Source organism: Cyanistes caeruleus, chromosome Z (assembly GCF_971803275.1).
Source record: "Cyanistes caeruleus chromosome Z, bCyaCae1.hap1.1, whole genome shotgun sequence".
Lineage (NCBI taxonomy): Eukaryota > Metazoa > Chordata > Aves > Passeriformes > Paridae > Cyanistes > Cyanistes caeruleus.
In genome coordinates, this window is record NC_141732.1 from 56,027,971 (window position 1) to 56,055,667 (window position 27,697).

Below are 27,697 nucleotides of genomic sequence, written 5' to 3' on the forward strand. Positions count from 1 at the left end.
ATATATATCCCTCGAGATTTACAGTTCCTACAGTTCATAAAATCTCTCTTCGAATTAGTTTTGTGGTCCTAGGGCAAGTTACTAAAAGAAAGGCAGATAGGATTTTTCGTCTTCAAGACGTTTCTCATATTTCCAAAGAGTTAGTATTTTAGCTTTCTGCTTCCTTTCCCCTCCCCTTTTATTATTTTTCTTCTCCTAGCCTGAACGTTTAAAACCATCTTAAAACAATCCAAAAAAATAATGCTCTTAAGTATGAAGAACGGTGAAGTTTAAAAACGCATGGGGAAGAACCACTGTAGCGACAAACCAAAAGAGCCGGGGTCTGCCCTCGATCCTCTGCTAACAGAACACACGGATGTTTCACTGAGCGTGTGACACCGGCGGCTCCTCGACAGCACCGAGTTCCGGGAGCTTCGGCTGGGGTGCGGGTCTTTCTGGACGTGGCCGTTCGGGGTGGCCTCGGGGCGTGGTGGCGCGGACCTCTCTGGAAGGCTTGGGCAGCACTGCTCTCGTCTGTCGCTGCGGGGTGTGTATGTTGTGTGTGTGGGCTGCTGAGGGGATTCCTTTTTGGGGGTCAGTTGAGTCAGCCTCCAGTGCGGGCAATTAAGACCTGATGTTACTTCAGTCCCTGGAGATTGCGAAGTGTCTTCAGATCGTCCCCGTCCCAAACCCTGCAGGTGCCGTTTTAAAAAGGCAGGAAAGAAAAGGACGAAGGCGAGCAGCGGCGGCTCAGCCGTGAGTGGCATTTCCCTTGGTAAAAGCTGGCCGGCGTAGGGGCCGCGGGCTTTGCCCTGTCCCCCACCTCGCGGCCGGTCCCGCTCCGCGCCGCTCCGCTCCGGGCGCTGCTCTGCGCGGACGGGGGATGCCATCTACCGGCAAGGAGCGCCGGCTGTGGGACGCCGTGTGCGGGGGCAGGGGGTCAGGCGTGGCCTCCCTGTCCAAAGCAGCCCCTGAGAAAGGCAGGGTCGGACAAGAATCCCCCACTCAGCGACTGAATGGGACCCCGAGACCCTAAAAAAAAGCAGTTTGGAGGGGACCTAAGAACAGCCCCCCCCGCGAAATGGCTGGAACTTCCTCGACCACCTTACAACCTCTGTACTGCCACTCTCTGCCCATACCCAGCTACCAAACGACCACTCTTGACTCAGGATCTCAGGGCCTGTCTTCTAGGGTTTCCCTGCTAGCTGTGAATCATCTGATGTATCATGCACCTAAAACCACGGTTGCACAGAGCAAGATGAGAAATACAGTTACCTAGCTACAGTTTATACTTTTTTTATTGTTTGGACCTACTACAATTAATAATAAATTTTAAATTAATATGAATTCTAATTTTTTGTTATATATTATACACACAATTCCTGTATGCATATACAGAACATTCACATTTTATCAGAGTAGCCCAGGCCTTTATTAAAAATCGAAAATTACCCTGGGCACTATTTCAGGCATTTTTCAAGGAGCCAGATTGGCACACTGGCTGAGGTGCTCTGAGTTTTCTGGAGCTGCAGAACTAGACTTTTTCTTAATGTGTAGAACCATTTATTGAATAATTTATGTTTTCTGTGAATATCGTCTCTTGGGTCAAAGATTGGACTGAATTCTGAGCTTGTGTCATGGAACAAATAAATGCTCCAGCAATGACCTTGCAAAAGGATGGTGGTATCCATGACAGTGACAATAACAGTGACAGCTGTGGTCTTCTTTTCCCAGTATAACACTGACCACCATTTTATCTTTTTTTGGGTGTTTATTTTCCTCTACTCTTACCATGTAGTTTCAGGGAAGGTAACACTTCCTTCAAGCCTTCTGTGGGGGCTGGGATTACAATGTCTGTGTAATCACAATGCATTGAAGAGGGTTGGCAGCAACCTGAAAAACTGAAATCTGGGTTTACAGCCATGCCTAATGCTGAAAAAGGGTTTATCATCCTTGGAGGTAATATCCCCTCTACCCTTGTCAAACATCTTTTCTTCTTGACTAAGCTGGTTTGGTTAGTTTGTTTGGTTGAGTTGAATTTTTGAGAGGTTTTGTTTTGCTTGTTGGTTTGGGGTTTGTTTCCTCCTTGTTCTATAATTCCTGCAGGACATGTACATTTGTTCTGACAAGTGAAAGTAATTTCCTTTAAGGCCCTTTGGGCTTTTAATTTCTGTAAAATGTGATTTAATGTTCTCATGATCTTTTGATCTTAAGAAGCATTATTATCAGGCTAGACGAAAACCCGTCTAGTAGCATAAACTGACCTTAACATCAGCTAAGACCAGATGTTTAGATAAGAATATAGGAACAAAACAAGTGTGTAAAATTGATTCCTAGCTGCCAGAAATATAGGTTTCAAGTTGTTTGTTTGTTTTAAAGCAGGAATAATACCTGAATTTAATAGCCTGTGAGACAATTTACTCCATGAATTTGTCCAGTCATTTTTTGACATCATGTACATTTCACCACTAAACATAGTCTGTGGTGAAATGCTCCTAAGCTCTAACTATGAGTGGTAAGAAGTGTCTCTTTTCATTTGCTTTATGCAAGTCACCTGCTCATTTAAATGTGATGCACTCTCATTTTTGTACTAAAAGAGACAAGGAACAAGTGTTGTTAAGCACTTTCTCCCTGCTGTTCCTGACTTTGTAGACTCTACCATTGGTCACCTTTTTTACATGCTGAGGGGTTCTCCTTCAGAATCACTGGACTAGCACAGAAGTAATTATGTATTTCTGACAATCTCTGTCGTTCTCTCCACCTTTTGCCTTATTCATCTCACTCCTATTATTTTCATAATAAATCATGAGATGCTTAAATATGCTTTACCAGTTTTAATTTCAGCTTATTATTTCTGATCTTTTAAGCCAGTAACTATTTTCTGTGCTGGTGGAAGGATATCAGTATCACAAAATGAAGCATTGGCTGCCAGAGGTGATATAGCAGAGTACTTTTCACATGAAAAAATTGTGTTTGTTTAGGTTACCTTTAATTTTGTAACTTCACCAGCTACTGAAAATCTTTCTAATATTTTCCACGTAACTTTTTGTTGTAGATAAACTTTAGTAAATTAGGAAGGAGATCCCATAATTCGTGTCTCAAATATTTGAGATATTTTCCATTTCACTCTGTAGAGATGGAAATAAGCCCCAAAGGAGTACAAAATCATTCATAAATGCAGTGAATATAGGCAGGTATATCCTTTGTTCACTTAGAAGTCTTTGGGAATAAGCTTTATTGTGATCAAAGACAAAGAAGATGAGATTTTCCATTTAGAACTTAGAGGGTAATGGGTTCCTGCCAGGACTTGAGCAGAAATAACAGCTAGCTGTTGCAGAAGGAGGAAGGCCCTTGCCTTGTCCAGCCTTTCCATCTCCTGCCACCTATGCTCACCACTTATCTCCTGCCAAGCACCAGCTGGACGAGGAGATCAAAATTCAAAGAAGTCAAATCCAGAATGAATAAGAATTTTGCAGCTGCCAAGGCATTAGTCAAAGGTAGCATGATGGCACCTACACTTCTAAAGTGGGCCAAATTTAGTCCTGATTCCTCGCAGGCTAAATGTGATACATTACACATTTACACATTGATGTTGCATCATGTTGTCTCAACAATGTTTTGACTTGTAAGTGTTAATTGTTTAAAGATAATACAAAGATCACTGTCTTAGCAGAGGTCAAAACATTTATATGATCATGGCCTGAAGGATTCAAGTCCTCTTGAATTCTGCATATGGAATTCTTATAGTAATAAACTGTCTAAGTCTCTAACATCTGTGCATAAATTTAAGGTATCACCTTTTTCACACATAGTATGGATGTAAGTAAAGTACAGTACAGTAAGGAGTATAGTGACTTCTACATCTTACTTATTTTCTAGCAAGACATCTCTTATTGACTAAGACTAACAGGCAAGTCTTTCTTGGTGATTTTGGCAGTTTTATTAACAGAAACTCCCAAACATCCTGCAAAGCTATTTGAATCATGTACAGTGAAGGCAGGGGATTCTTGAAACAGTACTTCTTCAACTACTCTCTAGTAGGACTCTGCAGAGTGTTACAGAGAGAGGCATCCCAGAGGTCATGAAAGGCTTATGATATGGTTTGAAGCACAGGTATTTTGGGTTGCTGAGTTTAAAAGCTACAGGCACGGTGAGAAAAGGACACTGTTTGCTGGGCATCAGCCTCTCCTCCTTGACACTAAAGTCAACTACAGTAGACAACTCTGCAGCACATGATACAACATGGCAAATAAATGAGATGAAAATAGCGCCAGATTTAAGTTCAATGTTTCTGGGCTGCTATCAATGTTTACATATCTTCATATCCCTTAAAATATTACTAATTCTTCAGTGAGTCTTATGTCTAGATATCTGTAGATGGTTTCTTTTCCATTCATCTCTCAACACTTTTGTTCTCTACTCCATAATGCTGCTGTTTTCCTCCATTAAATTGCTAACATACATGGGTATTTTCAAAATTAATTAGTGCTCTTCCCCTTATGTCCTGAAGTTAAACACAGTATTCTTCTGAACAAATTTTCCAAATGAAATTTTGATTATCAGATTTCCTTTGCTGCCTAAAACCACAGATTTTCCCTTGTCGTCTCTGATAATCAGGACAGACATTACTTCACTATAGCCTGATCACTTACATTTATGACCTGTGATCAGTTCCCTCAATATGATACTAACACCTCTTCTCAACATGCCCTTTTATTATGCAGCACTGGCCATGACTTTTAGGAGAGCTTTTCACTGGCATTTTGAGAGCAAATGTCATTCTTCTGCCTTTAAACTTGCATGTAATTTAGGAAACAGTTTTTCCAAGTGACCATTTTAATGATCTTTCTCCACTCCTATGCTGTTTCTGTGTAGCTAATGAACTTTTCTTTAGCAATATATACTCTGTGATGTTTTTGAGGTCATGACTTTCACCCCTTTTTCAGAACTGGAAAGGTACTTACTGAGCTCAGAGTCAACCTATCCCAGGCTGGTACAGCACTTAGATCTTCTTTGTCTCTCAACAGAAGTTCTTCAGCTACAACTAAATCCAGATTTAGATTTATGTTTCCCATTATGGAATTACAAAAGAACAACTGAAGAAAACAAGTCGATGCTATTATAGCATGGTAAAATACTTTTCCTCAGATGTAAAGTTTGTTTTTTGAAGGTCTCCTGTCTGATCCACAAAATGTAACCAAATCTTAGAGTCCCTTGAACTGCCACTCCTGAATTACTTTAGCTGAGTCCTGATATAAGTCAGCAATGTTTTCATCATAGTTTGTCTTCAAAAATCTCATAAGAGGGCATATGAGATCATATCTCTAGACCAGTTGATCCTAAAATGCCAGCTGGAACAGCATTTTCTACAGTTTCTATCTTGGAATAATTTTACTGTGATTCATTTTCACTTCAGTATTTGAGACTAATAAAATGTTTTGCTTGTTTGTAATGATCATTTGGCCTAGCAATTCTAGAATATTTAACATATATTGATGGCAGACTGTGATAAATCTGAAGCAGATTGATTTTTACTTTCAATAACTTGTAGTGACTTAGGTTTTTTTTGTGTTTCTTTCATCTCGCTTCTCTTCACTTTTGCTTTGGGTACATAGGCACTTTCATCCTGCAATAAATTTATAAGCTTTCTTTTTAGTTCCTAAGAAACTCTGTCTTCCCCAGACTATCCCCAAACACTCCCTTTTCCTAAATCTGCTTTTTTTTCCCCCCTCCTGAATTATATACTGGGTTTTCTATTTTAGATTAAATAATATGGGCTTCCCCCACCATCTTTTCTCCACTAACTGATTGACTCTTCAAATTTTCCAGATACAGTGGACCAAATTTTTGGAGGTGCCCCACCATCTTTTACAGTTGTCTGATTATCCTCTAATTTTCATTTGTCATTTACCTGTGGGAAGCACAGAGGCTGCTGCTCTTCAGCATCACCTTTAGAATCATCATTCCTGACAATTTTTATCACCACCAGATGGAGTAATTTTGGGATTATCATTAATTTTTACTAATTACAAAAGCTTCAATTTTAACAGGATCAAAATCTTTTGTACAAGTTAACACTCAGCTCTGGCGTAGTGAAAAGATAATGTAAGAGCAAACAAAATTTCCAGACACATAAGAAGTAATGCCTTGGCAAAACCTTGGCTCTGGGGATTACTAATGAGGGAGACAACGTTAATCCATAAAGAAGGATAAATTAATTTAACATAGTCTTACAGAAACAAGACTGAACAGAATAGGTAACTGAGGATATTCCAGAGAAAACCAGTATAAAAGGCATCAAAATACTGGCTGAGATGACAAGGTAATCTAGTAATCTAGTAATCTAGTAATCTAGTAATATTTCTACTGGTGCCAGTAGACTCATAGGGTTTAGTTGTGGTGATTAGGACCATAGAGCAACAAGGCTTCTCATCTCTTGCATCGCTCTGTGAGCATGTGTAGCATTGATTAGAATGCCAGGCTTCTTCCCCCATAATTCTGCTCTGGCCCTCTGCTGTGCAATACAGGTCCTGCAATGACTGCTTTGCCTTCTATTGGAGCCAGACACGTGCATTTCCCATGGCTGTGAGATTTGACCCACTCATCAAACAGAGTAAGCTCAAACATACTGGCAAACTTGTGGGGGACTGAAATTGTAGGCTGTGAACGATCTCTGCCTCAGAAAAGCAAACAGAAGAGCAGGGTTTACGTATCCTTAAAGGCAGCAGCAACAGCATGAGTTAGGGCCTGGAAGGTGTGTATTTGGCTCTCAGAATAGGATTTGGAAACAACAAAAACTGGCAATACACAAAAAGAGCATATTAAAGCCTCATTGAGGGAAAACATAGCTACAGGGGAACATCTCTGAGTGATCTAGCAAGGGCACACAGAGGGTATCCAATGACCAGCAGCAAGCAGCCACGTGTGGGTAACTTATAAATTACAATAACCTAACAAAGGAGAAAAAGCCACAGTGAAAAACACACGAGGTGGAAGAAAAAAAACCAAACAAGGACTGACACACAGGCAGTGGTGACAGGAAAAAAAAATCAGTAGTTTGGCTGGGCAGGGGCAGCTGGGAGCATTGGGGGTCCCCACACTTAAGGGGCCCCACTACAGAGCTCTGCACTGGCCAGCTAGGAGGAAGGAGGTGAGTTGCTGGGGAGAAGCACAGCCATGGCCTTTGAGAGCGAGGGGGCCTGCACTACACAACTGAGGAAGCAACACAGTTCTTACATGTTTTCTAGTATGAAAAATAAAAATAATAAACACATAATTAGTAAGGCCACATCGGGAGTACCATGTCTCCATGTATAGCCGTACAAGTACAACTGCTGGGGCATCTCTGTTATGAGAGACTGTGGGATCTGGGCCTGTTTAGTCTAGAGAAGACTAAGAAGGGATCTCATCAATACATATAAATATCTCAAAGACCAATGTCAAAAGGACAGTGCCAGAAGCTTTTCAGTTGTGCGCAGTGACAGGATGAGGAGCAATGGCCACAAGTTAAAACACAACAAATTCCACCTCAGCATGAGGGATAACTTCTTTATGTTGAGGGTGGCTGAGCACTGGAACAGGCTGCCCGGGGAGGTTGTGGAGTGTCTCTCTCTGGAACTGTTCAAAACCCACCTGGATATGTTCCTGTGTTACCTGCTCAGGATGACTCTGACTTAACAGGAGCATTGGACTGGATGATCTCCAGAGGTCCCTTCCAATCCCAATGGTTCTGTGATTCTATGATGCGAGACCATGGATGTCATGCCTGTAATGGGGTACTTTGCGAGTAAAGCATGGCAAAGTGAGGCACAGAGAAAGGAGGCATGGCAAGTGCTGGGTGCTTTGTCCACAACAACCAAATAATGCAGTGCCACAGGCTGGGACAGAGTGGCTGGAAAGCTGACCACAGGAAAAGGACCTGGGGTTGCTGATCCAAACATGAGACAGTGTGTGTCCAGGTGGCCAAGATGGCCAATGGCATCCTGGCCTGTGGACCAGGATAGGCCTGTGCGACCAGCAATAGTGTGGCTAGCAGAAGCAGAGCAGGGATTATCCCGTTGTACTTGGCACCAGTGAGGTCACACCTCCAGTGCTGTGTCCAGTTCTCGGTCCCTCGCTGGGAGGAGGACATTAAGGTGCTGGAAGAAGACCAGAGGCAGCCAACAAAGCTGGTAAAGGGTCTGAAGCACAAATCCTATGAGGAACAGCCAAGGGAACTGGAGTTGTTTAGCCAGGAGGAGACTGAGGGATCACCTTATCACTCTCTACTGCTACTTGAAAGGAGGTGCAGAAAGGGGAAGCTCAGCAACTAGCCAACAGGATGAGGGGACATAGTCTTAAGGAGCACTAGGAGTGCTTCAGGTTCGACATCAAGAGGAATTTCTCCACATAAAGGGTGACAACGTATTGGAATGGGCTCCCCAGGGAGATGCTAGAGCCACCATCCCTGAAGCTGTCCAAGGAAAGCCTGACCGTGGCACTAGGCGCCATGGTCTGGTTGGCACGGTGATGTTCGGTCACACGGCGGACTCCATGACGCGCAGGCCTTTTCCAACCCAACCGGTCCCGGGATTCCGTAATCCACCGGGCCCCGCCCGCCCCGAGGGCGGTGGGGCGCCGCCTGCCGGGCCCGGCGCAGCGCACGCGCGGCCCGTCGCCCAGCTCCTTCCTTCCGGCCGCCATCTCGCTACGCCCGCGTGCGGATCCCGGCCCCGCGTCCTGCCCGCCGGCTTCAGCCCCGCTCTGTGCCCCTCCCCTCGCCGAGGTACCGCGGGGGTAGCGAGGGGCGGCTGGGAGGGGAGCGTGACTCGGCCGGGAGCGGTGGGCGGCGATGGTTGGTTGGAGGAAGGGACGGCGGTTACGGGCTGGGCCTGAAGGGAGACTCGGCTGGGCTCGGCGGCTCTGCCCGCGACGTGAGACCGCTCCCGGCCCTGTGGCGGGGCGGGGCTGCCCGCGTGCCGCGGAGGACGCGTGTGGGCGTGTGGTGAGGGGCGGCCGCAGAGCCCCCTGAGCCCACTTTCCCTCCCCACTCCGTGTTCCCACACCCGCCTGCTCCGGGCGCTCTTGATGTTTCCGCAGATGAAGGAGACCATCATGAATCAGGAGAAGCTGGCCAAGCTGCAGGCCCAAGTGCGCATCGGTGGCAAGGTAGGAGCCTCCTCCTCGCGCTGCCATTGGGATTGCGTGTCCCTGCCCCAGTATCGGGCCTGGCACTAGGGGCCCTGGAAACGGGTGTCGGCAGCAGCCCTGAGTGCTCTCAGCTTCGCTGGACTGTCCTCAAGGGAAGCTGTGCTCCTCCTGGGCCCTCTGAAGTCACTTTTTTAGGTACAATATGTAGTAGCTGAATCTCTAGCTGTTTCTCTCTGTGTATGTTACAGCAGCCCTAATTATATTGGGGCAAATGGGAATCTTCATCATCAGCAAGGTCAAGTGTAAGGTACTGCAGCTGGATCAGAGCAGCCCTGCTGAGAAGGGTTTGGGGGTGCTGGTGGTTGAGAGACTGGACATGGCACTCCCATGGGCACTCCCAGCCCAGAGAGCCAAATGTGTCCTGGGCTGCATCCAGAGCAGGGTGGGCAGCAGGGTCAGGGAGAAAATTCTGCCCCTCTGCTCTGCTCTGGTGAGACCGCACTGCAGGGCTAAATCAGCTCTGAGGTCCCAAAACAGGAAGGACATGGAAATGTTGGGACAAGTCCAGAGGAGGGACTGCAAGTTGGTAAGAGGGCTGGAGCTCCTCTCCTGTTAGAACAGTCTGAGAGAATTGGGACTGGTAGGCCTGCAAAAGAGGAGGCATTGGGGTGACCTTACTTTGGCCTCCTACTTCCTCAAGGGAGCCTACAGGAAAGTTGCATCAAGACTATTTACAAGAGCTTGTAGTGGCATGACAAGGGGGAATGGGCTTAATTTGTAAGTAGGTTTAGATTGAATATTAGGAAAAAAATTGTAACTGTGAAGCTGGTCAGGCACTGGAAATTTGTAACTGTGAAGCTGATCAGGCACTGGAACAGGTTGTTCAGAGGAGTTGTGGGTGCCACATCTCTAGGGGGTGTTAAGGGCTAGGTTGGATGAGATTCTGAGTAACTTGGTCTACTTAGAGGTGTCCCTGACCATGGCAGGAGGGTTGGAACTAGATGGTCGTTGTAGTCCTCTTTTCAGCCATTCCGTGATAATTGTATGGGCTGTTTCAGTAAATGTGGGATTTAGAATGAGTATACCTTACAGCAAGGTAAATGTATACTCTTAGAGTTTAGTATAGTTTTCTTAACAGACCATAGAGAGTTATATTACTGACTTGTCAAAAATACTTAGGTTGCTCAAGGCAGTTTTTTGCCTTTCTGCACAAAGTTGGAAATTCTATACTTGTCATGCTTCTGTAATTGCAGACTCATATAATCAGAACAATCTTTTATTTTGTTACATCTGAATATATGTATTTGTGTTGTGTGTTAATAATTTGAGAAAAAGTATGTTTGATATAGTCATGTGACAGTAAACATTTTGATTTCAGTGTCAGTCTTAATTCAGGAATTTGTCAGGAGTCTTGCAGACGTGAGGGAGTATACACAATACACAATGTTCTAGATTACAAATTATTCAACAGAACTCTTGGTGACAGAGTTTCCAGGAGCTTTCATTCCAGTGTTACCTTTTTTTTTTTTTTTTTTTTTTTTTTTTTTTGCCAGTTGCTGGAGATTTAGGCAGCCTTAAAACAGGGTTTATGTAGTAATTAACTGCCTTGGTAATTTTTGCTTATTCTTGCTATATGTTAGTGGTTAATTACAGAACTCCTGTGTTGTTGGTTGTATGCATGTTAACCAGCATGTATTTATTGACTATAGAGGCTTTTAGTGTCTTATCATGTGAGGGCATGCATTCAGATTACAGTTCCTGCAGCTTGCTGGTCAATACAGGGCTTGTAGAGACATTAAGCAGAGCTTGGAACAGTCATTTAGTTTTAAAATTGGCCTGTGAAATAGTTGGAATGCCTGAACTTGCCATATTAATTTTATTTTTTTTTTATATGGGGAAATTATTCCTGGGATCTTCATGGCATTGTTGCCATGTAAGTTGAAATGGGTGTGGAGGATGTACATATTCCTCCATATCCCTTGATTCAACACATCAAGTTCTGAAATTTACTGAGGATTCTTTTGTCCAGTGGGACTTAACATATACCTAGTCTAGCTCAATCCTTGGGTAGACAAGGCACTAAAATAATGCATTTCTATTACTTGTAGTAGTTTCCAAACCACTGTATATGCTAACTTGACAGTAGCAGGGTTTGAGTATCAATGTTTTTTTTATCAACCTAAATGTTTGAGAGGTAGTCTTCCAAGTGTTAGTTTCATATGAATTTGTCACTGATGTTCCTCATTGTTGGAAATAGAATTATGTTAGAGTTGTTTGTGTCCAGTTTGAAAACTTCTGACTGTAAACTGGAAAGGAATTGCAAGTATTTATACAGCTAGGCGGCAATACATTCTCTTATTAGCATGTGGTAGAGCAGCTGGAGTGGGAGGACTAAGATTAGTAGTTACATTATATAAAAAAGTAGCTTTGTTTCACTTATTTACAGGCATTTTATGTCAGATTTTCCTGATCCATTGTGCAAGCAATTAGAGAATGACATTTTCAGCTTTTTCATAGAAATAGATATCTTCTAATGTGGGACATTTACTTCCCTGGAGAAATCTAGAGCTCTGGGTCTGTAGGCCAGCTTAACCTTTGCTTGTTTGGTTTCTAAAGAGGATTGGTCTAGAAGTATTTTCAAAAATGTATTTAAGAAATATTTTGAAAAAGTAGGCATTCTTTAAATATATAAGTCCATCAGATGAGGGATGGCTATTTAGAGTAAAAATGTTGTATTTTTACTTTTCTCATATTCTCATATTTGTTAATGGTGTGTTCATAGCTTTATGGCCTCTGACTATTACCAAAATTGGCCTATAATTTAAGAAAGATAATCAAAGGAAAAGGTAATAACTTGTTCATTCAGTTTTATGTCTTGTGATAACATTGCAACTTCCCTTTTTTAAGATGCTGCAGTAAACCATGAAATTTGTGGAGTAAATATTTTCTGATGGCATTGCTGCCTAAAAGCTCATGCTTTTCCCACATGTGCAAATCTTGCCTTAATGCAAAAAAAAAAAATGACTGCTGCAGGGCAGTTGGACAGCAGAGTTGCATGCACTGGAACACAGGAGCAATATGCTAAGTTGATATGTAGATACTGTAGTCATACAGCCTTTAGAATTAGAGTTTGTGAGAGCTATTTAAGTTTTATGTTGTAATATTTTTTTTTTTTTTTTTTTGCAAAGGGTACGGCCCGCAGAAAGAAGAAGGTTGTACACAGAACAGCTACAGCAGATGATAAAAAACTTCAGTTTTCATTGAAGAAACTGGGAGTCAACAATATTTCTGGAATTGAAGAGGTAATTGCTTCAAAGGAAAAGAAATAAATTTCTGTCTATAAATAGAAAATGTATTAAAGTCGATTTTCTGGTAAGTAACATAGGTCCTAAACTTGTCTGTAAATTACCAATAGATTTGCATGGAGCTTTAAGAACTTCGATTTCCTGTTAAACTGAAAAATCCTGTTAGACTGCTTCAAATACTGATTTTTTTTTTGTTGTTTTTTTTTGGTTTTTTTTGGTTTTTTTTTTTGCTTGCAGGTAAACATGTTTACCAATCAAGGAACAGTCATTCACTTCAATAACCCAAAAGTTCAGGCATCTTTGGCTGCTAACACTTTCACTATCACCGGCCATGCTGAGACAAAGCAGCTGACAGAAATGCTGCCTAGCATCTTAAACCAGCTCGGAGCTGACAGTCTGACCAGCCTCAGGAGATTGGCAGAAGCCCTACCCAAGCAATGTAGGTTGAAACTTGAACGTGTTTTGTGCTGGCAGCTGACATGAGGCTTATTTCTGTAGCACCAGTCACATTCTGTGCACTCCTTTTGTCTGCAAGCATGTTATAAAATGCTTATAAAGAAATCACACTCTTTAAAATAATTTGTATTTATAGCTCAAATCTGATGGCAAGTATGACTCAGTAAAGCAAAGTCACCTGTTAGTGTGTCTTATAGCTGGCTTAGCCCTGTACTTAAAACTGTAGCTGGACTTGATTTTCTGGTAGTTTCCTTCTTGATGTGGCTGCCATATTTTGATACATCTTGTTCATTAAAGCTGGGTGGATTAATTTCTCTGTAAGTGTTAGGTTTTAGAGGAAGATCAGCTTGAGTATATCTCTTTTGACACTTTGAATGGAGATGTAAGTAATGGGGAAAGGGATATAACAGATAGCTTGCAATTGTTTTTCTCCCTCACGGGTGTGGTGAAGGTATTTCTCCATGGGCTTTGGGCTTTTTGATAACTAGGAAGGAATTACAGGGTATTTATAAGGAAGTACATTATAATTTCAGTATGTGTAGAACAGTGTAGAGAACAGACGTATGAATGTTAAGTTACATACACCAACTTCCTATTCCATACTTAAAATAGTAAAAGAGCATGAATGTTAGTTCCTTTTAAAACTGGGAAAAGTAGAGGAGGGACTCAAATATGTAGTGTTTGAAAAAGGTGCTGCTGCTACAGGATGAGAATTAGGAGTGAAAGACTTGCTGACACTGGGAACATTTCTCGTGTTCTGTGTGTGCAGTCTTCTTACTTTCTGAAATACCTTAAGCACATTCCTTTAAAGATACAGAACAGGCTAAACATGGAAAAAAATGAGAAAATATTATTGTGTCCAATTTTTGGCAGTGCTGACTTGACTGGTAATTTTTTTTTCTTCCTCTGCTTTGTTGCCAACAAAGCAGCCTCTGCTTTTCTCCTGTAAACTTATCAATGAAAAACATTTTACTAGAAGTAGTCTTAAAGATACGGGGTAAAGTACTCTTTATTGTGATTCTCAAATCCTTTCCTCTAATGTCACCTGTATGACTTTCTTGTGATAGTATTAGGCTTGAAAGGAAAAAGTTCCTGAAGGATTTAGAATGATTGCTGAAGTTCTGTCTTCTGATAACAATGAGAAGCAAATTATAAGAGGTTATATTCGATGCTAAATTGTGGAGTTTTAGAAAGAGGAAAGCTTGTTTGAAGTGATTACTTTTTATGTTCTAGTAGATGGGTATTTCTTTCCACTAAGAGTGAATGCCAGACAAGTTGCAGAAAACTTTCTATTCAGCATTGTCTGCTAGATTTGGAAGCCTAACATCAGTGAGTGAAGTGTCTGTGATGATTGCAGATGTTAAAGTAAACTTGGACTGGTCTTGGGAATGGGAGAGAATGCAGGTAACTTAGGGTGAAAAACCATGGTTTGCTTTTCAAATGTTGTTTTTAACATTAAAATATACATAAGTTTTAACAGCTTTCTTCTGCTTAAAAAAATAAATGAAGGTTAGTGATGTCCTTGTCCCAAGCCCTTTCAAAACAAAGTTTATTCACTAGTTATGTTTCTTCAGAAATTAATGTACAAATCTAGTAAGAAACCATCTTTTTCCTCGCACTTTTCTTAAAAACTGAGAAGGATGAATTAGAATAAAGCTGAGGTAGTAGAGATTAAGAGACAATTTGGCAGTACAGCTAAGTTGTAGTGGCACAGGCACTGAGACACTTGAGATATCTGTTCTTAGCAGTTTACTTTTTCCCAGTTCAGCAGGTGCTCACTGGTCTGCTACAATGGAGGTGGTTAAGTCTCACTACCTCTGTCAAATACAATGGGAATGTTAAAGAAATTACTGAGTCAGCAAACATGTGTACCAGAACACTAGGTCACCTCAACCACCTAAGGAGTGTGAAATTGTGCATCCAGTTCCATATTCCTCTGACTTTGCCAGGGAGCAGTAATACCTTTTAAGTATTTCTTCTAGTTGTGTGTCTGCCTGCAGCTTCACAATTACACCTCGGCTTTCTTTGGATGTGTAGGATAATAAGATCCTTTCTATTCCTTAAAACCTGATGATGTAAAATATGTAAATTTAAAAGCCATGTGGTAGTCCATAAACAAACCTACTTTTAGGAAAAAACTGGTAAAATCGATTTCCACTTGTATTTGGAAATTATTGTTGTGCAGGGCACTCAGTGTACCTAGATACAGGATGTTGAGTAGTATGCTGTTTATCATGTATCTTCTAATTTCACTGCTGGGCTGTTTGAGCATTATCAGTAACAAAGGTAATGTGTCCTTCCTACATTAGATAAAGATTGTTATTTACAGAAGTGGATAAAGCTCTGCAGCTTAGCCCAGAATCTTTGATAATGTTTTCAAAAACACAAAAACAATAAATCAAAATGCGTATGGTGAGCCTGAATGAAGCTTTTGAACTACTTGCTCTTGCAGCTGTGGACGGAAAGGCACCACTTGCTACTGGCGAAGATGATGATGATGAAGTTCCAGGTAAGAACAAACATGCCGTGGAGGAAAAGGAAGTGAATTTTGCTAAGAGATCTTACGTATAGCATAAGATCAGACCTGGGATAGTAAGTGTGTTGTCTAGTCACTTGCTGTCGCAGAATTACCGTGGGCAGATTATTTCATTAATTTCAGATACCATGAGAGACTTGCAATTTGAGCTAGCATTTTGGTCCTGTGTTGAAGTGATAGCTATGACTAAAATAAGTATTCAGTATTCCATAAGAAATTACCTTGTCAGAATCATTGCCTGGTTGTTATAGTGAAGTGAAATGCTTTTAGAATTGTGCTTTTTAATGAATCATCCAAAACTTCCTTGGCTGAGCAAGGAGGATGAACCTCAAAGCTCTTAAAAATTATTTGCTCTGTATTTTACAAGATAAAAGTTTTAGGGTGTAAAAACTTGATATGAAGTAGGACTTAGGATGAAAATTCAAACCCAAAATGTTTGGCAAAGGGGAAGCGGGTCAAACTTTAATTCCAATCATCTTTTTCTAGATCTTGTTGAAAACTTCGATGAAGCTTCGAAGAATGAGGCAAACTGAACTGTCACCTCCTGAATAAAATTAAAACTTGAAAAAGCTACATGGAGCTGCTATTTTGTAATGTGACTGCCTTGATTTTTTTTTCCTGATCAGATCTCAAGATCTGTGATGTTTGGAAACTTCTTGAATCTGCAGCTCCTTAGTTACTGCTTGTACACAATATTATTTTTGTGGCCCTATTGAACAAACCTATGCTTTGAAATAAGTCAGATTGCTAACAAATTTCTGCCTAGACACATTTTTTCAGTAACTTGTATACAAGCAAACACTCATCTTTAATGAACTTTGGCATACAATAAAAATATAAAACAATGTTTCTGGTGTGATTTTTTGTCAGAAAATCAGTGACAAAAATATTAAACAACCGGTCCTAAATATTAAACTATCTTAAAATGTTTTGCTTTTCTGCAGAGTATCCTCCTTTTGCTGAGTTAAAAAGCTGGCTCCTGGAAAAAAACCCCTTCTGTGCATAATGAAACCTTTTGGACTTAATTGGTGAATTTCTGGTGTTGCAAGTTGGTGCTAGGTAGACTGTAAGTCACTTCGTAACCTACTGAATTTAATAAATAGAATTGTATGTTAGAAACAATTAATGGTGGCTTAATACAACACCAAACATGCAAGTCAAGGAAGAATTTTAACTTGCCAGCTGCTTGCTGCTGTTCTTCATGGCCTTGGGGAGCTACCTGTGAGTGTTAAATTTTTATCTTCAGTGAGTTTTTAATAGATATTTGCATGGCATTACTTTTTAATGAGTTAAACGATACCATTTTAATTTTTCTTATCTGAAGTCGTCAGTTCAACCGTCAGTGGGAAATGAAGCACAAAAAGAAGGGAAAAGCATTAATAGAATTGATAGTGGCTCTTAACTAAGTCTGTATCTACCACCTTCAGATCTATTAACTAACAATTTGAATATTTCAGGAATGTGTTGTTTTTATTGCTTTTTGGTTTTTTTGTTGTGTTTCAGAGAAAAAAATAACTTTTTAGGGCGTAAGAAAAACATTTTAAATTCCGTTCTGACCTCTGTATAGCTTGAGTTTCCAGGGGTGAGAGCTAAATTTCATGTTTGTGAGTCATTGATATTAATGATAGGTCAGAATCCTTGCATAACAGAAGGTAAGATAGGACAGAAGAGCACCCAGTTACTGACCTTCTAAGGTTGTTTCTAGACCAGATGCTTTAGGACCTGTAGATTAACTGTGACTTGTCAAGGATAAAATTCAGGGTAAGATTTACTATAGCCATAGAAAAGCTCTTCATGTGCCTGGAAAAAGATGTGTGTGTGTCTGACTTGCCAAGTATGTTTGTCATGGTGTACACTGGGAAACAGTGTACACTTGTTCAGGAGGTTGTTCAAGCCCTAAAACTTCTGTGGTTTGAGGTAAGGCAACAGACCAATGTAGGCATTACATAGCTGAAGTCAGGTGCAAGAACTTTGAGTAACAATTTTAAAGCACTTGTCTTTGTTTACAAGTACTTTAACAGTGAACCGTACTTGTAGCATTGAATTAGCTAAAAAAGTGCATTCATTGAATTGTGGCAATAAGGTAGAAAAACTAAGCCTGTGTGAATTTGACTTTTGAAATTAGGATGGCTAATGTAATTGCTGTGTATAAGGGAAAAATCAAATTCTGCAAAGTAGGTTGCCAGACTTGACCTGTTGAATAAATAAATGACATACTGGATTTTTATCAATGTGTTACCTCTTCTGTGATTCAGATATGCGGAATATAAATACTTGCTTTAAGCCATTGTAGCCCTTATGAAATACTTTCTACTGGTTTCTGTCTTACGAAGTAACTTCAGGCCTTCCTTAGATGTAGACAGTGTTAGCCTTTCCCCTTCTAACAGACACACGTTTGGTACTTAAAATATAAGATCCTTTTAAGTGTCTTTTAAGTGCAAAGTAAGGCTAATCTAGTGATAAAAAGCCATGTGACATGCCTGTGGAAGTTTTTGTGCAAGGTTATGCTTGCAGTACGCTCTCAGTCAGGAAATACTGGCATAATCTGCATCTTCAGACTTAGAGGTGTTCTTAACTATAGCAGGGTCTAAATGGAAGTACCTATCTGGTAAAGTTATAGTATTCTTCATGTTTACTTTGTGTTCAATCCTGGACTTAATGGTGTGACTTTTTTTCTCTTGGTAAGGAGTTTGGTTATGGTTTTCCTAATATGTCATTTATTGCTAGAAACTTAGAATAGTTGTGCTGATATTTCTCGTCTTGAACTTCTGTGTAACCGTACTGTAATTATGCTATTATGGATTTGTATCTGTAGTTTTATTCAAGGAAAATGGCTCCACGTTCCAAATATTTTGGACAAGCAAGAAGTGAAAACAGATGCCTGTGTTTCTACTGAGCTTTTTATTTTTAGAAGTTCAAGGGGATGTTCAGGTTCTGTCACATTAAGCTCTGGAATAGCTTAACTCAATGCAGTAGTGAGTTCTAGTGAGTTTTTTTTCATAATGTTTGGAACAGATTTTGGGAAATATTTTCATAATTGTTAATATTACGCTTCCTGGGCTTTGCAGTATTTTAAAATTAATATATTCTAATATTACAACCCAAACAACAGAACCTTTTTGGGAGATGGTGAAGCTCGTGTTTTATTAGGCTTATGGTACAATACAAAAAGCTTCTAACTATGGTTTTAAAGTAATACTGGTTTTAAAGCCACTTTGCATTATTATTGCATGTTTGTTCTTATTATTAAAGTCTTGTGAGTCTGTGGTTGTATCTCTTAGGAAAAGGAACAATGGAGAATTTAATGTAATTTGTAGTGCATATTTAACATACATGACAAAGGAAGAACATTTGGTTTAAAATGTTCACAGCTCAATACTTCAAATGCGAAATCAATGCTTGCCTGTCTTATTATATTGATTTGCCTAGAGTGTGGGGGAAATTAAGTGTAGCTGCCATCTCTGAAATTTTGTGCTTATACTGTGTTTTGTGGGTGAAACATCACACATAATTTACTTCTCCTCGGGTTGTCTGCTGTATCTGCTGGAAACCTAAGTGTGTAATGGTACAGTTGGAATAACAAGTTATTGTCTTTAAATGTGGGAATAGATTTGAACAAGTTAGTAAACTGAAGAGTTAATATTCAACAGAGATATAGGGAAATCCATGCTGATGATGACTAGCTTACAGCCTTAAGTGACTGGCAAGATGTTGGTTATATGTAAAGAGGAACGGTACATATTCTAAAATACTAGTAAGTACTCAACAAGTCTTGCACTTAACTAATATATGCAATGCGACTTCTAATTTTTCTGAGCTATTCTTCCTTTTCTATCTTTTCAGCCACATCTGTGAGTTGCTGGAAATGTTTTCTACTGGATATGATAGTTGTAAGGTCCTGACCAGTAGAAGAGATTGGACTCTGAGAGGAAGTCTTATTTTACAAAAAAAAGGAGCTTATGGTGCAGCTGAGCCAAGCTCGCTTAGCTTAGGTGAACTGTCTGTAGCACGAGGGAGTACCGTGATTAGTTTGACTGTGAATTGAACTCCGTAACTTTAAAGATGAATGAAGAGTGGATGTATTTGGAAGCTCTGAGAATCAGGAGTATAACTATTTCTGTGTATTCTAACTGACTATAAGATGTGGTTTCTTGGTAACATGGTACTTAGAGTTTCCTCATGAAAGTTTTAACTGCTCTGCTAATATTTGGTCTTCATGCATGGATTATCATTATAAAATAATGTTACTGAATAGAAGGAAAACATTTTATATAATACCATTACTGGACTGTCTTGCTGTAATCTGTTTTTTTTTTGTAAGAGATTTAAAGATGTAACTTACATTACCTTTACATTGCACTTAAGGTATCCTGGTAGTGAAAAAAAATCTAACAATGTTTGTATAGTGCAGGGATTAATAATACTTTTTAAGAGACAGGTTACAGCCTGATGTTTTGAACTGCTAGTGAATCCAAACAAATCAGGACAATTGTTGACCAATTAGTGTTGTTATGGTATAGGCACTAATGATAGACTATGTAACTTCTTACATGTGTTGAAGGCAGAATTCCAGGATATCTTGCTGCTATTCAGATTGGTTGAAGGTCATTTTGATCATGCAAAAGCTTTTGGTTTTGATACCCAGTAATCAAGATTTGCAGCATGTCTCACACAGGGATTTGATGTGGACTGCAGGATACTGTGGGATATATATATGTGGAATATATTATATATATAAAATATATATCTGCAGATAAATGTGGAAGTATCTGGTGCACTTGAGATCCTTATCTTTTTTTTCCCCCCCCCTGGAAAAATGTATTAATGGGTTGTATTCTACTCCAGATTTTCAGAGCATACCTGAAGCTAACAAGTCTTAACATTCTCTGTGTAAGTTGTACCTGAGTTAATAATGTCTGTAAGTCTTGTGCTGGAGTCTCAGAAGTTTCAGCCCTGCACACCTGATCAGTATGCTACTTCATAGCTGACATATAACTTGTAGCATGTGTTTGCATCTGCATATTATCACTGAGTTTAAAATGATGCAGTTAGATTAGGCAAGGTTTGAAGCTGTTGAAAATACCAACTGAAATGGTAGTGGGTTTAAGGTGCAGCTCCAGGGACTGTGACTAGTCCTGTTATTCTTTCCTGTGATTTCCAGTAACATTTCCAGCATTTGCATCAGGCAGATGAAGACATAACTGAGTATGACTGGACAGTCAGCTCTCTCAACAGTAGCATCTTGTGAGCTGTTGTTTTGCGATGGATTTCTAATATCTATGTGTGAGCAAGATTACTGCCACCTTTAAGAACCCAACTGAGATGTAGGAGGGCTTCTTGCCTTCTTGTGCCTGTAAAAAGATAGTAAGATGGTTAGGGGGTGCCCAGATCTGATACTGTATTACATAGGCACTGTCACTGGTAGTCACAGTAGAGTAGAATTGTATTAAAATATATGGGGTGATGAACATTTTCATTGTGTCTTCAGTATTGTTGCCTCTGCAGAACTAGGAGGAATTAAAAGTGATGCCTCATTAGAGCGACGTAAGTGAGTAACATAGCTATGATGCACAGTGAGCAGACTTAAGTGGTTAGGAGCCATTTTTATAATACTTACTATGAACAAATGTGTCTTAAAGACTTCTGCATTTGTGCTGATTTCTAACATTGTTTGGCTTCACTTGTACAGGTTAGTCAATTTATTTTGTTGTGTTAGAGTTGTGGCATTCATCTGCCCCTACCAAGCATGAGGCTTACATAAATACACAGTGAGGGTAATGTGAACGTGTTTGTAGGATTCAAACCTAAACTAAAAATGAGTTAAAGTGAAAAAAATTGAACAATTGTGTCAGGAGAATGTCAGGTTTATTGATTTGAGATGTCAATTACAAGTTTTTGTTCCAGGGACAGTTGGTATTCAAAGCACTGGGGAGGAGTTAATTTGACAATTCATTTTTTTCCCTCCTGGTTGCTTTGCACCAGTTAGTGTTAGGAATCAGTAGTTAGTACTTTCTGGTTTAGGGAAGCTCTTAAACAGTGTGAAACTAGTATAGCCAGCTCATGTAACAAGGGTTTGCCTTTAGGATATGTTGGGGGCAACATTTGGATAAACAATTCCCATGTACATCTGCAGCATTTCATGCTCCAGTAATTACTACCCGGGGGTGATGATCTTTAAGATTTTGGGGGTGGGGGGTGGGGGGTGCTGTTTTTACTGTGTAGAAACTAGACTGGCTTACAGGTCTCAGGATTCACTGAGTCATCATCTTCCACCAGCGTACAAAATTCAGACTTACTCAGATGTGACCTTGTGCACGTATACACTGGTGTCTAGGCTGACCTCTGTCAGGAGCTGTATTCTAGATGGATTGTCATTCTGCTTTAGTGTCAGCCCCTGCATTTGTACAACAGACCCTTTACTCACATTATGTTTGTTCCCCATATTTTAGCATTGTCCTATTTTAATAATTTGTACCTTGAAAATAGGTGATGATTTATTTCAAAACCTGGTGTTTTTACTGCTGATTATGTTCCATCTTGGCAACCTTCTGGAGCTCATCAGGATATGTGGTATATTTGACAGACAAACTGTGTAAGCAGGCTGTGAATTCAGTTCCAGTGGGGATGCAAGGCTTCGAGGATGCACTGATACATTTTTCTGGGATGCTGTGGACCTTCTGAAAACTTGTTATGTCTGAACAGAAAATCAGAAAAACAAAACACAGAAACAAAAGCCTATTTGGAGACAATGGCAGTGCTAATGCCTGTGATCTTACTCTATATTTGGGATAGACATTATACCACAATTGCAGAGTAGATAAGCAAGCTATTTTTGTGATGCATTTTCAGAAACAATTGTGTTAATCCCTTAGATTGTAACATTTAAGACAGTCCAGGTGTAGCCTAGCGGCCACAAAAATGGGGTGAAAGGATCTTTGGAGTTTGGCTAAAGCCTGCCTATTTTCGCATGGAGCTAGAAGCCTGAAAAAGTTCTGGCATATCGAATGTGCCCACAGACTTTATATCATTCAGTGTCCTTTAGCTGACAATAATATACAAGGTTGAGTCCAGCCATTGGATGGTATGATAAGTCCTCCTAAAACGCTTGGCAATGGTATGTTCTAGGACTGATGTGAAAGTGATGCTGTTCTGTAAGCTTCATTTTCTGTTTATGAAATAGAAATGCTGATGTGCTAGAAAATTTTGTAGGCTGTGGAAAGCATGTGATGTGATTGTATTTGCTATGCTTTGGTTTCAGTGCTAAAAAAACAGCACGTACAGTTGATTTACATAATGAATCAAAACAGTATCTCCCACAATGCAGGTCAAGATTTTTTTTTCAGAGGATTATTTAGGGATTACTTAGATTTATTCTTGCAGGAAAAGGATGAGCTATACAGTGCAGTCCCACAACTGTAATCCACCTTGTTGCTGTGTCCAGTTCACATCTTCCTTTTTGTTGGGGTCTGCAACCTTCCCTGCTGATTTCTGCATACATGGTTGTCCTCATCACTGCTCATCTGCAGAAGATGGACTGACATGCTTTACAGTCCTGTATGCCTGGAGAGTTGCTAGCTTAATTTGGTGACAAATAACCCTCAACAGAAAGATCTATTCAGACGTCATTCCTAGGACTAACCCCTAACAATATCTTTGATCTTTAAAGTTCCAAGTGACTGGATTCCTAATTCACCCAGTTATACATTCATTGCCAGATGGAGCAGTGTACTTCCTGAAAGCATTATGTGCTGCACAGCAGGAGGTGCATGCAAGCGGAACTGCTATAACAATACTAATGATGATCATTCTAGTGATGGGCAGTGTCTGCTCTCCAGTGATTTATACTGTTGTTGTAAAGGAAAAAAATCTGGTCCACAGTGTTCAGGAAAAACTACTGGAATGCCCCAAACATCAGCTAACTAGTTAGAAATGCAGCACATATTTAAGTCTATCATTTCAGTAAATACAATCTATCTTTTTTTTCCCTATCCCTAATTCCTTCCTGAGAATATGGAGTTACATCTAGTTGATGCTATGTCTAGGCTAGAAATCTGAATGTGAACTGCTTAGCCAAAACAAGTCATCTAGAATTAGGATAAACTTTCATGGTTGCTCTGCTTCTGACATTTTTTGTTCCAGGTATTGTTATAAAATAGCTGTGGAAGATGATTAATAGTTCTGGCATTAGTTTACAGCTGTTTCCTGAGGCTGAGCGAAGCATCATCATCAGGATTTAAAGAAGCAAGATTCAAGATTGCGTAAAGGTAGATTGTAGGACCAAGGCACAATGAAGTTACTCTGGAAATGCAAAATTGGTGCATGCTGTAAGTAAAAGTTTGTCTCATCAGCTATGAGTAAAGTTCAGTGGCTGATTTTAGAGTTGTGGAACATTATTTCTTACTGGAGGAATACCATTGGGTTAACAACTGCTGAGTTCCCTTGGGGGGGGGGGGGGGGGGGGAAGGTGTCATGATGAACTTCCATCATGGCCTTGGGACAGATTTTGCCTCTAGTGCTGCATTAGGGAGCAGATAATCTCACGTGGATTATGGAAGCGGTGAAGAGCAGAGGCTGCATCTTCCATTACTTGGCTCCCTGCTGTGGGCACCTGCTCCCTGTGTGGCATAAGGAGGTGTAGGATACAGACTTCCTTTTTTTTTTAAATACCAAGGAAAAACCCACAGGAGGGCTGAAGGGAGATTATGCTTTACCCTGGGAAGGTCTGGCAGGAGGTTGCTGTTTTCTGTAACTGTCTCAGAAATACAAGTGGGGAATTCAAAGTACAAGACAGATGAACAAAGAAGGCAACAGAGTGGAACTAGTAACAGCCCCAGGGAAAACCAGAGCAGACAGGGAAGAGTGTTACAAAGTGCTCATCAAATTTACATGCAAATAGTAATGCTAACATTGTACATGATTAACCAGAATACCCTGCAAAGTCAAATGGGAATGAATAAGACAAAGACTTTATGCAGCTTTGAAGCATTTGGCTGTTACTACTACATGAAACTGCTGGCAATCTGCTTTGTGAGCAGAGTTCATGGCATCTGTGTTTACATGTTGCACATTGAATTTGGCAAAAAATAGTTTAGTTAATCAGGAAAAGCAATTTATTATAGATATATAGATCTTAATACTCCAAAAGAGTGCACTCTGTCATTCAAGTTAAAATTTAAAAGATTAACAAGTACTGTAAGAAACTACATTGGCAGGAGCTTTTTGTAAAAACTTCGGAGAAAATCAACTTGGAATTAAGATTCTGACTGCAGAATTTAGTCAGAATCTCTGTTCTTGGGACAAGGAAACACTACTGCCTTTGGACCCATGGGTGTGGTTCAAAGTTAAGTCTTGAGTGTCTTCTCACTGCTATCAGAGGCTGCAGAAATCATTCACTAGAACAAAATCAGAATACTGACCTTTCAAAACACTTTACCAATAAGTTCCCACCACTTAAAATTTTTGCCACTATAAACAAACAACAACAAAAAAAGAAATATTTACACCAAGAGAAAAATTCATTGTTGTGCCTCAGAGAAACACCAAGTATGTGGAATGAAGCATGCTGCTAATATTGCATAATCACCAGTTGTCTGCTTTTTACACAGGGATTTTTTTTTTTTTCTGTGAGTAAAGCTTTTTCTTTGCATAGAATTTTTTTTTTCCACTGCTTGCTAACTCTTGACTAAGTTTTCCTCAGGGTGTCTGAATCATAGTTCGTGAAATAGTGCTGGTTGGTCCCTGCAGGGTCCTCAAAAGAGCCACTAAAAACTTCAATTCCTTGTTCCCATGGCAGTATAATGTTACATAATGCAGGAAACAGCGTCTGAAAGATTACCATCTTCACCTTTGTACTCATTCTTGTGTTGTGATGACTATCTGACAATTGCTTGAAATTCTACAGCAAAAAGATGGAAGACTTTTAAATTGCGTTGTCTTAATCTGTATTCCCCAATTCCAATGTCTTCACATATTAAAAAATGCACTTCCTAGGACATGTTTTGAGGCAATAGCTAAGACTTAGTTTTATTTCCTATGTATTATCTCATTGCTGATAATTCAAGACAAAATACAGAGCAGATATCGATTCATTATTTAAAATGAGTACTTTTCTGTAACAGAAAAAGGAAATTCTGTTCTTTAGGCATACTGATGTAGTTTTGTCTACACATGAGATGTCTTGCAATATGAGAAAAAATGGCTCATGTATGGTATCTCAAGGAAACACAGTTTGTATTTTATTTGCATTACTGTTCAACAAATGTGGAAGTTCAGCTTTTTTTTTTTTTACAAAAGACATTAAATCTCATTATTTTTAATGTGCAACTTTACAGTAATTGCCACTTTATCTTATTTTACTTTAAAATTACTTACAAGAGACATTTTTTTTCAGGATTTTGATTATGAAACATTTTTTCTCTCTTGCTTCCAAGGCATGTCAGATTTGCTGTTTCTTTCATCTGATTTAATCATGCATGATGCAATAAAAGTGGTGTAAATGCTAGTAAGAATACAGGTGTCTAAGCCTGGGAGACAGATAACGGAGCAAGGATTTCACCAACACATCCAAAGTCAGTTACATTTTTTGCTTTGCTCCTCCTAAGGCCGATTGCATTTCAGATATCAGTGCCATGAAAGAAATTAATCTCTGCCCTGGCTCTCACACAACCTTTCAGAGGTAATTCTGGCCAAACGTATACCTTCTGTGTACCACAGATGTTTCAGCACATAGAGCCAGAGGGAAATTTAGCCAGAAATTAAGGTTTAATCCATGGAGGATTGGAATTTTTTCTACATTTTCCCCTTTTGTATATTCAGTCACTTTTTTATTTCCTAGTGACCATTTTTAATCATTTCTCTGTCTCTGACTCAGAACTTGGCTGTATTGTTCTCCAGCCTTGCAGTCCCTTTCATCAGAATCACAGTGCATGTTCTTTACATAGTACTCCTTTTCTCTGTGTATGGATTTATTTTCAAATAGAAAAAAAATTGTATAGTAGAGATACTATATGAGAAATACGAGAACTTGGAGGTTGAGCTCACTACCCATGGACTGGGGAAGAAAGGCAGGGATTAGTGGTGTATGGATGTCAGTAGATGCCAGACCTCTAGTGGACACACTGGAGAAATGCTAGGTGAATGTTATATGGGGAAAAACCCTATATACTGTTGGGGGAGACCTGCTGAAAAGCCTCTTTCAAAAGCTTATCTATTATTTGTGCACACTGTTATGTCCCCATCATTCACTGTAGCTTTGATTAAGTACAGAAGTCCCAGAAAATCAATTAACATTGTCTGATTTTTTTTCAACTAATTTCAAAATCTTAATGGCTGTTTTCACTCAACAGCTACACTGGGACATTGCCTCAGACTGGAGGACAAGAGGCTGGGGAGCATCACTGCTAAAAGAGATGTGGATTGAGGGCAAATTGAACATGAGTCAGCAGTGCCCTGGCAGCCAGGAGGGCCACCGGTGTCCTGAAGGCATCAGGCACAGCATCAGCCCAGCAAGGGAGGGGATTGTCCTGCTCTGCTCTGAGCTGGGGCAGCCTCACCTCGAGTGCTGGGGGCAGCTCTGGGTGCCACAGTGGAAGAGAGGTGTGAAGCTATTGGGGAGTGTCCAAAGGAGAGCCATGAGGATGGTGAAGTGCCTTGAAAGGAAGCTGTATGAGAAAGATCTGAAGTCACCTGGTCTGTTCAGTCTGGAGGAAACTGAGGTAACCTTATGGCAGCCTACAGCCTCCGCATGAGAGGAAGTGGAGAGGCAGGCACTGATCTCCTTTCTGGTAACCAGAGTTTGGACATAAGGAGAGGGAATGAAACTGCATCAGGGAAAAGTTCAGACTGAACGTGATGAAAAGGCTACTGAGAGGGTAGTTGGTCATTTAACAGGTTCCCAGGAAAATGGTCTCTAAGCCTATCAGCATTGAAGGAACATCTGAACGATGCTTAGTCATACAATTTAGTCTGAGGTAGTCATGGAATATCTCAAGTTGGAAGGGACACATAGGGATCATCCTACAAGAAGCAGGGAACATGACTCAATGATATGTATGGTCCCTTTCAACTTGAAGTAGTCTATGATCCAAAGGACTGCAGTGGCTGAAGCAGGCTGTAGTGCAGGAGGCTGTGACTGTGGCTTTTTTCCCCCATAGAGCTGATACCTGCTTTCAGCCACTGCATTAAAGATATTTATGAGCTAGGAGTTCTGTACTTGCAATTAGACTTTCTTGTATCAATGAAATTTCTACCTACAATGTGTTGGCTTAATTGTTCCAGAACTAGTGGTGGAAGG

The 27,697-nt window shown here is 40.2% G+C and overlaps 2 protein-coding genes and 1 long non-coding RNA gene across 9 annotated transcripts in view; 1 reads left to right on the top strand and 2 right to left on the bottom strand.

Annotated features, from left to right (window-relative positions):
- Nucleotides 1-3,896: 3,896 nt before the first annotated feature.
- LOC147648463 (uncharacterized) lies at nt 3,897-8,601 on the bottom strand. Its single transcript, XR_015280032.1, has 2 exons — nt 7,612-8,601; nt 3,897-5,023 (listed from the first exon to the last, which is right to left on the bottom strand). It is a non-coding gene; the product is annotated as an uncharacterized LOC147648463 (long non-coding RNA).
- On the top strand, nt 8,599-16,250 carry BTF3 (basic transcription factor 3). 4 transcript variants are annotated; one of them, XM_086866749.1, is made up of 6 exons: nt 8,599-8,743; nt 9,058-9,126; nt 12,297-12,410; nt 12,651-12,852; nt 15,322-15,378; nt 15,892-16,250. In XM_086866749.1, the coding sequence occupies exons 2-6, from the start codon at nt 9,058-9,060 to the stop codon at nt 15,936-15,938; spliced, it is 489 nt and encodes a 162-aa protein (XP_086722875.1). In that variant the 5' UTR covers nt 8,599-8,743; the 3' UTR covers nt 15,939-16,250. The 4 variants fall into 4 exon arrangements, with proteins under 4 accessions (XP_086722875.1, XP_086722876.1, XP_023799395.1 ...); XM_086866750.1 differs by having other exon boundaries at nt 8,625-8,743; nt 9,058-9,303; XM_023943627.2 differs by lacking the exon at nt 8,599-8,743 and having other exon boundaries at nt 8,760-9,126.
- A 5,655-nt stretch (nt 16,251-21,905) lies between these two features.
- Nucleotides 21,906-27,697, bottom strand: part of ANKRA2 (ankyrin repeat family A member 2) — a 28,671-nt gene continuing 22,879 nt past the window's right edge. For 3 of the 4 annotated variants that reach the window (XM_086866743.1, XM_086866744.1, XM_086866745.1), the window contains exon 9: nt 21,912-22,099. In XM_086866743.1, coding sequence (XP_086722869.1) covers nt 21,921-22,099 — 179 coding nt within the window. In that variant the 3' untranslated portion in view covers nt 21,912-21,920. Of the gene's footprint in view, nt 22,100-27,697 lie in introns of all 4 variants that reach the window. The other variant, XM_086866742.1, reaches the window with a different exon arrangement.

What these genes read in the sequence shown, in the direction of transcription:
- BTF3 (XM_023943627.2), top strand. Translation starts at nt 9,046, where the DNA reads ATGTTTCCGCAGATGAAGGAGACCATCATGAATCAGGAGAAGCTGGCC. An exon ending in AAGTGCGCATCGGTGGCAAG is followed by an intron (nt 9,127 to 12,296) that starts GTAGGAGCCTCC and finishes TTTTTTGCAAAG; the next exon opens with GGTACGGCCCGCAGAAAGAA. An exon ending in AGAAGCCCTACCCAAGCAAT is followed by an intron (nt 12,853 to 15,321) that starts GTAGGTTGAAAC and finishes TTGCTCTTGCAG; the next exon opens with CTGTGGACGGAAAGGCACCA.